Below are 14,091 nucleotides of genomic sequence, written 5' to 3'. Positions count from 1 at the left end.
CTGTGATTGTGCCACTGCACTCTAGGCAACAGAGCAAGACACACTCTCTCAAAAAAAAAAAAAAAAAAAGAAATGCCAAGTCAAATCCACGGTAGACATGAATGCTGACTAGACCCTCGTTTGAAACAAAGATACTTTGGGGATAACTCGGGAAATAAGAATTTGGACAGGACATTAGATAACCTAATATAACCTAAGGAAATATTATTATCTTAGGTGCGAAAACTCTCATTATTTATGGCAAGAACGTCCTTATCTTCAGGAGGTGCATGCTTAAGTATTTAGGGTGTTATGTCATCATATCTGCAACTTTTAAACAGCTCAACCTGACACACATCTATACAGACTAAACATGTCACAATGTTCACTGCTAGTAGATTTGGAAATGTTTGTTTTACTACTGTAAAGTTTCTTCTGTATGTCTGAAAAATTTAATAATAAAAGCTGAGAGTGGGGGAGCCAGCCCTGGCCTCAGGCACAACTGGCCTTACTTTCGGCCATAGGACTGTCAGTATCAAATTATTTTCAAGGAGTTCAGGCAAAAGCAGAATAAATGTAAAACTTACAAGAAAGGGGAGAAGAGGTGATGCTTACACTCACGTTAAGAGTCACATCCTCAGGCATGACTGTCCACAGTAGTTACCAGGACAGTAGTTACGGTGGCAAAAACTGGACAAACAACTGCTTGAGGCCTGAAAACAGGCCTATAATCCCATCACTGCTCATGCAAACTGCAGCAACCGTGAATGAAACTGCTTCTTACTAATCCAGGAGCTTTTTGAACAAATGCTAAGGGTTCCAACTACTCTCTAGAAACCTCCCTGTACCACTGACTAGATTCAGCCTAGAGCAATAAAAAAGGCTTCCCCAAATGAACAACAGAAGAGAAACTACACTTCAAAGGATAGGTAAGTGCAGTCTTATACTAAGAGATGACCTCTCTCTTATCTCTGGCAGAAAATAAAATTTTAATAGTCAAACTGTACAATAAACCAGAAAATACTCCTGGTCAAATTCATAATGCAATGTTCTTGAAGTGGAATTCTAAAGAAAAGACTTATGCCCTCCTTTAGCTGCCTTGGATAGAAGCAGATAATAAAACCAAAGTAGACATATGGTTTTCAAAGATTTAAAGAGAGAGTGAAACGAAACTGCAAAAGACAAAGCCAAGACAGACAGGTTCCTCTGTGCCGGTTGTTCCCAAAAAGCCCAAAGACAGTTCCCAAGAAGTCCAAAGACATTACTTAACCTGTCTTAACTACTTCATATTTTGAATTCACCTAAAACTGTAACTTATTCAGTGTGACAAGTGACAAGACAGTGTGTTTTTTGTTTTTTTTTGAGATGGAGTCTCACTCTGTTGCTCAGGCTGGAGTACAGTGGCGCGATTTTGGCTCACTGCAAGCTCTGCCTCCCAGGTTCATGCCATTCTCCTGCCTCAGCCTCCCAAGTAGCTGGGATTACAGGCGCCAGACACCACGACAAATGACAGTATTTAAGAAACCCCCTAGGCACAGAAAACACTGTGAACGGTAAATATGAATTTGTCCTTTTGCAAATGTAGGGAGGCAAGAGTCCTTCCACTTGGACACATGTGAAATCTACAACAGTCATCCACCTATGTCACCAGTGTTAGATCTCAGACAGAGCCTCGTCATATTGAAGACTGCCTAACAGGGAAAGTTCTACTCCTTCAAGGTCTCGGGATCCTTCTATAGCCAACAGCCCTCCTTCCCATGAGCCCCTCTCAGTCCCCTGGTTACCTGACGTTTCCTCCAGCCTTCTGTATCCTCATCCGCTCTTCATACTGAGTTGGATTATGTTCTTTGCTGAGGCTTAAGGCTGCATGTTTTTGACTCTCCTCATTATAACGACACAAGATTGCCTGGGAAGATGGAGATTATAATAGTCATGAAATTCAGTGGGCCCAACATCTAAACGTAGCAGTTGAAGAAAACAGTTAACAACGGAGTTTCACATTCAGCCTCCTGCTGATAAACCTAAGTTCAGAGAATCAAGCAGCAAAGAAGTGTCAAAGACACAACAGTTAGGGAGAGAGGCCGGGCGCGGTGGCTCACGCCTGTAATCCCAGCACTTTGGGAGGCCGAGGCAGGCGGATCACGAGGTCAGGAGATCGAGACCATCCTGGCTAACACGGTGAAACCCCATCTCTACTAAAAATGCAAAAAATTAGCCGGGCGAGGCGGCGGGCGCCTGTAGTCCCAGCTACTCGGGAGGCTGAGGCAGGAGGATGGCGTGAACCTGGGAGGCGGAGCTTGCAGTGAGCCGAGATCGCGCCATTGTACTCCAGCCTGGGCGACTAAGCGAGACTCTGTCTCAAAAAAAAAAAAAGTTAGGGAGAGAGTCGCCCCTGGTTTTGATATCAACTCTGGTGCAAACTCTGCTGAATAACTACAGCCAAGCGCTCACTCTGGCTGCTGTCACATTTGTGACATGAAAGGAAGCATTCAACAAGTATCAAAGTCCCTTTTGGCCTGGAGACTACAAGGCCAAAGACATGTCCATGAGCCTATGGAAGGCAAAGAGGAGGGCAGGCGTTGTGCATGCTGGCCGAGTGCCAGGCAGGCCGTCCACACCAGTGCCTCCAGGTGTTCTTACCCCTGCCAGGCTCATTGTATCGGTTTTACAGGACACTGAGGCACGAAGAATAAGTAATGCAATAAAGTCACAGAGCACAGCCAGGATTCAAATTTGGGTCTGACTCCTAAGTCTTTATTTTTTTTATTTGTTGCCAATTTTCCTCTTGCTATTTCTGAAGTCATGTGGTCTAAACACATGTGGGCTAGGGCCAGTCTACTACAGGGTCTCCAGAATATAAACTCCACCAGGCAGGGGCTGTCATCTGTTATAGTCCCTGCTATACCCCTAGCGCTTAGTATTTGATGAATCATCCCCCTAAAAGTATCAGGGGGAGGGGTCTAAAGATGCTGCTTAAGTGTGGACAGAGTTACTCGGTTCCTGTGACAGCTGAAGGAGCAAGGAAGGCGGTTGAAAAAGTGGCAATGGAACGGAACGTACGGTCCTGACACAGAGGCAGCAGGGTCTGCATCCAGCTTTCCACAGCAGCACCCTCTAGGCTTTACAACATCCCCATGACTGTCACCAGGGGGAACAACACCCTGGGCTTTCTCCCTCAGCTAGGGACTGGGCTCAGGGGATGAATGGCACCTCATCTGTTATTTTCTAGCCACAGCTTTCGAGTTACTCTGAAATCACAGCAACTTTGAGAGGCAGGGGTTAAAGCTTTTCATTCATTACTGTCTAAGGTCAGAGAAATGAAATAAAAGAAGATCTAGGCTACTTACATACTGATTACATTCTGATCCACAGCATCACACACACAAACCACGGGAGGAAAAAAGAAACAAAAAAGACAGGATCTGGGTTTTAAAGCACAAGTCTATCACAGGGCGTAAGTCTCCCCAGAGAACAAATGGCCTCTAGCTGGGCTGCTGTTCCCTTACCCAGAAGTTGAACTGCAGTAGAACACTCTGCAGTAACCCCGGGAGAAGAAAGGTTTCAACCAGATATCATCATTTTAATCTTATTCAACAAGTACTTGCTAAAGTCTTTTCCCCATACAACGTATTGTCATCTAAGTGGGTGGCTCCAGAGCCACATACCCGACTATCTCCGAGGTTGGCAATATAAAGAATGTTGTCTACAGCCAGAACACACGTGGCAGTGGACCCATCTTTCCAGGCAGGCTTCCTGGGGGGAAACACATCAGAAACACAGTCACCACCAACAACCTAGCACTTTGGGACTAATTTCCAGAGCTGAATGGGAAGTATCTTATATTTCAAAATGGACCATTTCCTTGATACTTGCTTTTTTTCTGTTTTAGATTTAGCTAATGGTTATAAGGGCTTACTGAGTATTAGGCACTTTTCAGACAGTAAGCAATAGTGTCAAACCACATCAGAAGACTGAAATGCATTTAGGAAAACACCGCGCACAGTCCACTCAAACTTTTCAAGTTATACTTACTGGCTGGAAGCTTGTTTAAGGAACTCTTCATCTGTATGCTTGAAAGTGTCCAAAAGGCATCTCTTCACGGTTTTCTCTACACTGATTACATCTCCTGTTACAAAAGGGCCAAAAGAAAACAATCTCTCAAGGAGGGAAGATTATCCTCCTCCCACTGTAATTTTGTTTTGTTTTTTGTGGTTTTTTTGAGACGGAGTCTTGTTCTGTCACCAGGCTGGAATACGCGATCTCAGCTCACTGCAACCTCTGCCTCCCAGGTTCAAGCAATTCTTCTGCCTTAGCCTCCCGAGTGGCTGGGAATACACGCGTGCGCGACCACACCAGCCTAATTTTTATATCTTTAGTAGAGACGGGGTTTCACCACATTGGCCAGGCTGGTCTCGAACTCCTGACCTCATGTTCCACCCGCCTTGGCCTCCCAAATGCTGGGATTACAGGCCTGAGTCACCAGGGCCAGCCATTTTGTTTTTGTAATTTCTGCACATCAACTGATTTTTAAGCATGATTAAGAACAATCCCTATTTCTTTAAAAAAAAATTTTTTTTTTCTGAGACTGGGTATCACTCTGTCACCCAGGCTGGAGTGCAATGGTACAATTGTGGTTCGCTGCAGCCTCAACCTCCTGGGGCTGAGATAATCCTCCCACCACAGCCTCTTGAGCAGCTGGGACCACAGGTGCATACCACCATGTCCAGTTAGTTTTTTTTTTTTGTCGAGATGGAGTCTCCCTATGTTGCCAGGCTGGTCTCAAACTCCTGGGCTTGAGGTATCTTCTGGCCTTGGCCTCCCAAAGTGCTGTGTGAGCCACCGTGCCCAGCCAGAACAATCTCTGTTTCCTCACATATAACACAGTACCATTTGAAGTTGGTTTTACTAGTTTTCCAATAAAGGCAAGACACTAACTGAACCCAAAGACAATTCACAAAAGGTGCCTATCATTCAGAATCATAAGAAGTGCCACCCGAAGTCACACCCGCATGGCCGCTATGCCTGGAAGCCATGGAGTCCACTCCTCAGCACCACTCTTTTAAGACATCAGTGATTCTCTGCTAAAGCCAAAATGACACATCTGACTGCTTCATACAGCCATCCGAACAGCAATAACCAAAATGAGTATCAACTGATTTCGTTCTCAGTCTCACCTTTAGGAAATTTTCTGATTAAGTTCTGATGCAAATTCTGTGCGGCAAATTTTGAGGCTCGAATTCCTCCATGTCCATCAAAAACAGCAAAATATGAAACCCGAGTACTGAAATAATGAATTGAGAGTTAATCAAATTCTCACAGCAAAAACCACACTTTTCCATTAAAGCTTAAAATTTCATCTCAAAGAGTGAACATTAATGAGGAAGTCACATTGGTAAGACACCAGTCACACTGTTATGAATGGGGGAAAAAAGGCTTTAACTGAGACAAACATTTAAGTAACTTTCACAGCATTTTATCTTTTTAAAAAAAAAAAAAAAAAATACTTGTGTGTGGGCCAGGTGTGGTGGCTCACACCTATAATCCCAGCACTTTGGGAGGCCGAGGCGGGTGGATCACGAGGTCAGGAGATCAAGACCATCCTGGCTAACATGGTGAAACCCTGTCTCTACTAAAAACATAAAAAAATTAGCCAGGCATGGTGGCAGGCGCCTGCAGTCCCAGCTACTCGGGAGGCTGAGGCAGGAGAATGGTGTGAACATGGTAGGCGGAGCTTGCAGTGAGCCGAGATTGCACCACTACCCTTCAGCCTGGGTGACAGAGCAAGACTCCGTCTAAAAAAAAAAACAAAAAAAACAGATCAAGTCATTTATCAAAAAAAGTCAAAAACAGTTATGCATCACTTAACAACAGAAATGTGCTGTTAAGTGATTTTGTTGTGTGAACATCATAGAACATATTTACACAAACTGAGATAGTGTAGCTTACTACACACCTAAGCTACATACATGGCAGAGCCTAATTGCTTCTAGGCTAAACTGTACAGCATGCTACTGCACGAAATACCAAGGCAGCTGTAACACAACGGTAGTATTTGTGTATTTAAGCATACCTTAACATAGAAAAGGTACAGTAAACATGGTATTATGGCCGAACACAGCAGCTCACACCTGTTAATCCCAACACTTTGGGAGATGGCCAAGGCAGGAGGATCACTTGAGGCCAGGAGTTCAAGACCAGCCTGGGCAACACAGCAAGACCCCATCTCTACAAAATTTGTAATCTTATGGGAGCACCATCATATATGCAGTCCATCAATGACTTGATGATGTCATTCAGCACGTGATTGTGTAAGAGCAGGGAGGATATTACAGAATTGTTACTCAAATAAATTTTAAATACCTCATTTTAAAAACCTCTTACTCTTATTCCTATTCCCCTTTCAAGTTTTGCCAGAAAACCCTCATATATGGAATAAAAGACATCGAATAAACTATTTCAAGAAAAAAAAAATGCCTATGAGAAATGACATTTATTCTAGAGAGCTGCTTTTCTTTCAAATTTTTTGGAATTCCTTTTCAATTTAGGACATCCTGAGCCATGAGAAAAAACCTCATCTGGTTTGTAACTCAGAGCTGTTATCTTACTGCCTGCTATTTGCAAGGCATGATTTAGTGTTCCCAATTAAATTTACACTCAAAGGATCTGCCTTCTTGGGCTCCAGAGGTCCCTTTCCTGGTGTTAATGCAAATCCCAGGGTGGGTATGGTGGCTCATGCGAGTAATCCCAGCACTTTGGGAGGCCAAGGTGGGAGGATGGCTTGAGCCCAGGAGTTTGAGACAAGCCTGAGCAACTTAAGGAGACACTGCCTCTATTAAAAAATTCAAAAAATTCGCTGGCTGTGGTGGCACATGCCTATGGTCCCAGCTACTCAGGACGCTGAGGTGGGAGGACTGCTTAAGCCTAGGAGTCAAGCCTGCAGGGAGCCGGAATTGTGCCACTGTACTCCAGCCTGAGCGAGACAGCAAGACCTTGTCTCAAAGGGTGTGTATACCGTCCCCTCTACATATGATCAGCCGCTCTGCAGCAGCCATCACCTCATCTTCATGAGTAGACCTCTCAGGACAAACGCCATCAGCCCAAATGACTCCAGCACGCTGTATGTTAATGACCAACTGGTGTCAATAAACGTACGTAATGTATTTATTATGTAATTCTGAATTATGTAACCTGTGTAATATATATTATTAAATATGTACTATAATGTATATTAACAGCCAACTTCATGTCCTACCTTCTGGTTTCTTTTTCTCCAGGCCCAAGAGCTTATCCAGAAGGCTTCATTTTAGTTTGTATAGTTGCAGCTAATTTTTCATTGTCTGTCATTTCCTTGACATCATTTTGACTTTTGTTCTTCCTAGGCCCTGATTATCTGTACTAGCTCTCCTTGATCACCATTCATATTTTAATTAGTGGCTTCCAACTCTTATCTTCTAGGTCATGGAATAAAAATATTCTCTGCCAGAAGCTGCTCAGTTGCTGGTAAGGAGTAACACACGCTGCAGAGACCTGCCATGGAGCATCGTCTCCCGCTCAGCTGCTCAACCGCGACACTACTGACATCCCAGGCTAAACAGTTCTCTGTTGTGGGGCTGCCCTGCGCTGCTAAGATGCTCAGCAGCATCCCTAGTCTCTACCCACCAGACACCAGTAACAACTCCCTCCCGCACTGTGACAAAAATGTACCCAAACACTGACAAATGTCCCCTGGGCGGGGAGCAAAATCAACCCCAGCTGAGAATCATTGATGTACAATCAAGTGATGTGTTAGTCTTTCTAGTAAATACATACTAGCCAGTCCAAAATGCCAGTCAGAACCCAGGAGATGTTAATGCCGGCTGGGCTTCCTACCACATGAGACTCACATGAGGGACGATGGGGGCCTACACTCCTCGGTGATGTCGTTCAGGATGACGTGGGCATCCTGCATCTCCTCCCTCTCACCCTTCCGCTCAGCCACATAGCCCTTCAGACCAAAGATCACCGAAGAGGCTAAGGAAAAGAGAACAAAAAAGCCAATACAAAACTGTGCCCAACCCGCTGGAAACCCTAGTCCCAGAGCAAATGAGAGGGAACTATGACTGTCTGACTCAACAATATCCTAGTGGTGCAAACAAATAAGCAATACCCCTTAAGGCATCTTCCCAGCTGCAAATCTATAACTAAAATCAGAGCACTGTTGGACAGGGTGAGCTCTAAGAGGTTGCACAGGGACACGAATGAGCAGTCAGTGAGCACAAAACAATTCTGTCTAGGGTATAAGTCAAAGCACCAGGGCAAGGGATGTGCTGCCATCCCAGAGAAGTGAGATTCAAATCAGGGGAAAGGATCACGTGCAAATTAGTCTTGTGATAATTGAATAAGGACAAATGCAAGTCAGCAGAGTTTGTCTCAAAAGCCCTGTAAGATGCCCTGAAAATACGTATTTCCATGCTCAACGCTGGTGAAGAATTTGAACAAACAGTAGAATTGGTTGCTTTTACTTCAACTGAGGAAGAAGAAAAAGATAAAAGATTCCAATGCAGGCAGAGATCTATTTAAATTTAATGGTTAGGCTCATTTAAGCTCATTTTCTGATAACTAATGCCAAATAATAAACACTGTGAAGAGCTGTCCTCTGGGAAGGGACAAGCTAAACTGAAGATGACATCTTCCCAGCAAAGCTACAAGTGGGTTTTTTCAATACCTCTGCCTGCATCGTACAGCTTTCACTAAGATAATTTGTGGCAAAGGACAATGCAGTCAATGAAAATCCCACAGCTCGGGCCGGGCGTGGTGGCTCACACCTGTAACCCCGGCACTTTTGGGAGGCCAAGGTGGGCAGATCACGAGGTCAGAAGATCGAGACCATCCTGGCTAACATAGTGAAACCCCGTGTCTACTAAAAATACAAAAAATTAGCCGGGTGTGGTGGTGGGTGCCTGTAGCCCCAGCTACTCAGGAAGGCTGAGGCAGGAGTATGGCGTGAACCCAGGAGGCAGGAGGTAGCACTTGCAGTGAGCAGAGATCGCACCACTTGCACTCCAGGCCAGGTGATAGTGAGACTCCGTCTCAAAAAAGAAAGAAAGAAAATTCCACAGCTCAAGAATACTTTAGTACCACAACTGAAGTATTTATTCTCTTTAGTTAATTCTTTTCGTTTTCTTCCCCATTAACTTTGACAAGGTACACAACTGACTACAAATTTCAACGGCTTTTTCCAGGCTTAGGGAAGCTGCCTACAAAGCTAAATCACGTAATTCAAAGCACTAATCGACAAACTGCGAACAAAGATTGGAAGTCAGAGAGACACTAGGTGGTCAAAAACTAACCATTCACTGCAGAAGACTAAGAAAAAAACCACCTGTATTTTTTAACTCTTGAGGAACAAATGTAGGTTTCCTATCTGATCAAAGGTAGGATCAGAGATAGATGTACATGAAAAGTAGGGGAAAGCACAGAGAAACTTGGAAATTCATTTGCAAAAAGGGAACCCTACTCATCTCTTAAATACAGACATAAAAAGAAAGTATTATTAGAAAGCTGAAACTGGTTTTGCTCTGGGTTGTTTTAAAATATGAAGTCTAATACATTTGTTTTCAAACTGTCTGAAAACCTTTACAAACTTTCTTTTCCACAAGCTCTTCACTGCCATTCTTCTCTTCCTCGGAGGTTTTTCTCTTTGCTCCTTTCCCTTCATTCTTTACCATCTGGGATATTGACGGGGCAAGAGAACCTGGAAATAAAGTAAAAGCCGGACAGAAACACAGCTGTAGACTGTTGGAAAAAGTCACTAGCAGACTGGGCTTCATCCTTGCACTCAAAGACAAGGTCATTTCAAGCAAGGTCTGGCAGACACAGGCGGACCCAGGAGTTGTGTCTTCATGGTGGTGCGGGGGGTGGGGGCAGGTCCCCACAGTGAGAGAACATAAAGATCTAGGCCCTGAGTCAAACCGACCCTGCTGAAGGGGTTTGTAAAAGACTTTTCTCAGTGGTAAAAATATATTTTTTTCTGGCCTGTAGCATATACATGTTTTTATATCCACAGGTTCTTAGTGTTAAACACTTACAAAATCTGTAAGCAAACTAACATATCCTAAACAAGTTCCAAAAAGTAGAACCCAAAAAGACTCAAAATGAGGTAAATGGCAGCCTTTAAGAACTGTAATACATCCTTTCAAAGGCAAAATAGGGCTGCCACAGCTGTTCCCACTAGCAAAAGGATGAATCTGTACACAAAGCCAGAGCGAAGGGAATCTGCAGTGTATATGTGTTTGAAATCAGAAAAGTCAAGTTTCAAAGAGTGTGCAACTTAACTTTTCAGTCTCAGCTGTCTTCACCTATGCGTAACATGGTAAGAATACTGTCATCTCAGAGGGACGTTTGAAAATGGGTGAGCACAGGTAAGAAGAGCATTTGTTACAGTGCCTAACACATCAATCTCCAATAAGGGCAGCTGTTGTCCTAATAAATGACTTGAAATGTTCTCTGCATTTAGGTATAAAAGTATGCAACAGCCAGATGCAGTGGCACATGCCTGTAGTCACAGCTACTTCCAGAGACTGAGGCAGGAGGATCACTTCAGCCCAGGTATTTGAGACCTGCCTGGGCAAAGTAGTGAGATGCTTCTCTTTTTAAAAAAAAAAAAAAAAAAAGGATGCAAGTACTTACTACTTACTCAACCTACTCTTTGCCAGACATTTCTTTTTCTTTTTGTTTTTGAGACAGGGTCTCATTCTGTCACACAGACTAGATCGCAATGGCATGATCATAGTTTACTGCAGCCTCCAACTCCTGTGTTCAAGTGATCCTCCCGCCTCAGCCTCCTGAGCAGCTGGGACTGAAAGCAGGAACCACCACACCCAGCTAATTTTTTAATTTTTTTGTAAACACAAGGTGTTTTTTTTTTTTTTTTTTTTTTTTTGAGACAGAGTCTACTCTGTCGCCCAGGCTGGAGTGCAGTGACGCAACCTCAGCTCACTACAACCTCCACCTCCCGGGTTCAAGCGATTCTCCTGCCTCAGCCTACAGGCGTGCACCATCACACCCAGCTAATTTTTCTATTTTTAGTAGAGAGGAGGTTTCACCATGTTGGGCAGGCTGGTCTCGAACTCCTTGTGTCAGACATTTCTTAGTGCTGAGGAAAAGGTAATGAAAATGTTCCTGCCCTCAAGAAGAGTAAATTACTTGCACAAGCACCTATTTCTGCAACAGTGTAACATAATACACATATGCACCCTGCATAACGCAACACAGATGTTTCCAACAGTATCTCTCCCAAAGGTCCCCATTAGTGTCCTGTGGCTTACTGTGTGGGTTCCTGTTTTCTCCAAATGGATATGAAACTATCTTCCTTTAAAATTCCAAAACAGATGGCCAGGTGTGGTGACTCACGCCTGTCATCCCAGCACTTTGGGAGGCTGAGACGGGCAAATCATCTAAGCTCAGAAGTTCAAGACAAGCCTGACCAACAAGGCGAAACCCGGTCTCTACTGAAAATGCAAAAAATTAGCCGGGTGTGGTAGTGCCTGTAATCCCAGCTACTCGGGAGGCTGAGGCATGAGACTCACTGGAACCCAGGAGGCGGAGGCTGCAGTGAGATGAGATCTCACCACTGCGCTCCAGCCTAGGAGACAGAGCGAGCCTCCACCTCAAAAAAAAAAAAAAAAAAAAAAAAAGAAAAAGGCCAGGCGCAGTGGCTCATGCCTGTCATCCCGGCACTTTGGGAGGCAGAGGCAGGCGGATCATGAGGTCAAGAGACTAAGACCATCCTGGCCAACATAGTGAAATCCCGTCTCTACTAAAAATACAAAAATTAGCTGGGTGTGATGGCGTGCACCTGTAGTCCCAGCTACTCGGGAGGCTGAGATAGGAACTTGAACCTGGGAGGTAGAGGTTGCAGTGAGCTGAGATCGTGACATTGTACTCCAGCCTGCCAACAGAGTGATACTCTGTCTCAAAAAAAAAAAAAAAAAAAAGAAAAGGAAATAATAAAATTTCAAAAAGACACCTTACAGCTTTGTTACTGACTTCTAAGCAAATTACACTGTAGTCAGAGAATACAGTCTGTACAAGAAACAGATTATTGAGGCTTATTTTATGGTTTAGTACATAATTAACTTTTGTAAGTGGTTCCTGCCTGCTTAAGAATGGTTCCTGCCTGCTTAAGAATGTGTTATCGGGCCAGGCAAGGTGGCTCACACCCATAATCCCAGCACTTCGGGAGGCTGAGGCCGGCAGATCACGAGGTCAGGAGATGGAAACCATCCTGGCTAACACGGTGAAACCCCATCTCTACTAAAAATACAAAAAAAAATTAGCTGGGCATGGTGGCAGGCGCCCGTAGTCCCAGCTACTTAGGAGGCTGAGGTGGCAGAATGGCATGAACCCGGGAGGCGGAGCTTGCAGTGAGCTGAGATTGTGCCACGGCACTCCAACCTGGGCGGCAGAGCGAGATTCCATCTCAAAAAAAAAAAAAGAAAGAAAAAGGAAAAAGAATGTGTTATCGGCAGGGTGCAGTGGCTCACGCCTATAATCCCAGTACTTTGGGAGGCCAAGGTGGGCGGATCACAAAGTCAGGAGTTCGAGACCAGCCTGGCCAATATGGTGAAATCCCATCTCTACTAAAAATACAAAAATGAGCTGGGCATGGTGGCGCATGCCTGTAGTCCCAGCTACTCAGGAGGCTTGAGGCAGGAGAATCACTTAAACCTGGGAGGTGGAGGTTGCAGTGAGCTGAGATTGCGCCACTGCACTCCAGCCTGGGTGAGAGTGCGAGACTCTGTCTCAAGAAAAAACAAAGAATGTGTTATCTTCTCAAGAAATCTAAAACATTAGACCCAAGATTATATATCCAAAAAATCAAGCTTGCTAATCGTGTTATATAAATCTTCTAAATTGTAACTACTTTATTGTCTTTTGTCCTGTAGATAAGAGACAGCTATGCTATATCTTAATTTCTTTTATTAAATCCCTTAATAGCCTTCTTTAAACATATTAACTTTCGTTTTTTTTTGGAGACAGAGTGTCGCTCTGTCACCCAGGCTGGAGTGCAATTGCGTGATCTCAGCTCACTGCAACCTCCGCCTCCCGGGTTCAAGTGACTCTCCTGCCTCAGCCTCCTGAGTAGCTGGGACTACAGGCACGTGCCACCATACCCAGCTAATTTTTGTATTTTTAGTAGAGACGGGGTTTTGCCACGTTGGCCGGGCTGGTCTTGAACTCCTGACCTCAAGTGATCTACCCGCCTTGGCCTCCCAAAGTGCTGGGATTATAGGCATGGGCCACCACGCCCAGCCAGAACATACTAACTTTCATTACAACTAAGGGTACTATCTTTATTGGGAAGGTTTCAGGCTACACTATGGGTGTGAGGATGCTGCAATTTTTTGGTATGAGTCTATAGCCCTGAAGATTGAGAATTCTTATGTAAGATGACTATAGTACTTTTTCTAAAATATAGAAAATATACCTGCATATGAAATAGGACTACCTGCATCCCCACTGCCCCCACACCATCTATCTCCCAACCTCTCCTAACCCTCACCTTCCCCAACCAGAAGAGCTCCACGTAAGTCCTCATGAGACAGAATCATACCTTTACCACAATGGCAACGGGAATCTGCTCTACTCTTCCCTTCTACTTAATGAGGACATGTAAAGGAATATGTTCAGGAAAAGGTAGAGCCAATGCTACTAGCCTTGATACATTTGGGTCAAGCACTCTGTTTAACAAGGCAAATCAGAATAATGAACTCTGAATTTTAAAAAAATGTTAATAACAAAGTTAAGAGTAAATCAGTGAACTCTTAATTCTTAAAGGCAGTTCCAACAATCTGAACCTCAAGAAGTTAATATCACCAGAAAGTAACATAGTATTATCTTATCTTTGTGCTTCCAATTAATGTGCCTGTTTATAGTTTTAGTAAACCTTATACTGTATGACTTAATGGCATCCAAATCCTGTTAAAACCTATACATAAATTTCACAGAAGAGTAAAATACTATGTATTATTTCCACCAGCACCTTGGATTTTTTTTCCTACCACTTACCTGAATCGCCACTGCTAGCGGGTGGGAGATCATCAAAAAGCAAAGGTCCCCCTGATCCTGAAA

General features: G+C 44.0%; 1 protein-coding gene across 2 annotated transcripts in view; it reads right to left on the bottom strand.

The window, feature by feature from the left end:
- The window catches only part of ILKAP (ILK associated serine/threonine phosphatase), a 34,534-nt gene that overhangs the window by 9,904 nt on the left and 10,539 nt on the right, over positions 1-14,091 (bottom strand). For both annotated transcript variants that reach the window (XM_050752513.1, XM_050752514.1), the window contains 7 exons: positions 14,029-14,085; positions 9,593-9,712; positions 7,863-7,989; positions 5,154-5,260; positions 4,012-4,105; positions 3,645-3,732; positions 1,764-1,885 (listed from right to left, as the gene is read on the bottom strand). In XM_050752513.1, the coding sequence (XP_050608470.1) occupies positions 1,764-1,885; positions 3,645-3,732; positions 4,012-4,105; positions 5,154-5,260; positions 7,863-7,989; positions 9,593-9,712; positions 14,029-14,085 (715 nt within the window). The remainder of the gene's footprint in view (positions 1-1,763; positions 1,886-3,644; positions 3,733-4,011; positions 4,106-5,153; positions 5,261-7,862; positions 7,990-9,592; positions 9,713-14,028; positions 14,086-14,091) is intronic.

Source organism: Macaca thibetana, chromosome 12 (genome assembly GCF_024542745.1).
Source record: "Macaca thibetana thibetana isolate TM-01 chromosome 12, ASM2454274v1, whole genome shotgun sequence".
In the NCBI taxonomy this organism is placed as follows: domain Eukaryota; kingdom Metazoa; phylum Chordata; class Mammalia; order Primates; family Cercopithecidae; genus Macaca; species Macaca thibetana.
Note: the sequence above shows the minus strand (reverse complement) of the source record. Positions and strands in the feature narration are given on the sequence as shown.